The sequence below is a fragment of the Apaloderma vittatum genome, unplaced genomic scaffold (genome assembly GCF_000703405.1).
Source record: "Apaloderma vittatum isolate BGI_N311 unplaced genomic scaffold, ASM70340v1 scaffold34939, whole genome shotgun sequence".
Classification (NCBI taxonomy): domain Eukaryota; kingdom Metazoa; phylum Chordata; class Aves; order Trogoniformes; family Trogonidae; genus Apaloderma; species Apaloderma vittatum.
In genome coordinates, this window is record NW_009735190.1 from 935 (window position 1) to 1,147 (window position 213).

Here is a 213-nt window from a genome sequence, read left to right on the forward strand (position 1 = left end):
GGGCCCCCCATCCGTGCCGCCTCCAGGTGGGCCATGACCCCCTCCACGCCGTTGTCGCTGCTCTCCCAGGGCTCAGGGCTGTCCGTGAGAGCCTCATCCCGCTCCAGGAGAGTCACAAGGGGTATGATGTGGGGAAAGGTGGTGTTAGTCAGCGGCGGCCCTTCTGTGGAGAGAGGCACCCTGAGGAGCCAGCAGGGCCCTGTGCTCCTGCAG

General features: G+C 67.1%; 1 protein-coding gene across 1 annotated transcript in view; it reads right to left on the reverse strand.

Annotated features, from left to right (window-relative positions):
* LOC104279293 (SH2 domain-containing protein 3C-like) overlaps nucleotides 1–213 on the reverse strand; it is a 2,783-nt gene that overhangs the window by 337 nt on the left and 2,233 nt on the right. The window contains exon 4 of the mRNA XM_009876513.1: nucleotides 15–163. Coding sequence (XP_009874815.1) covers nucleotides 15–163 — 149 coding nt within the window. The remainder of the gene's footprint in view (nucleotides 1–14; nucleotides 164–213) is intronic.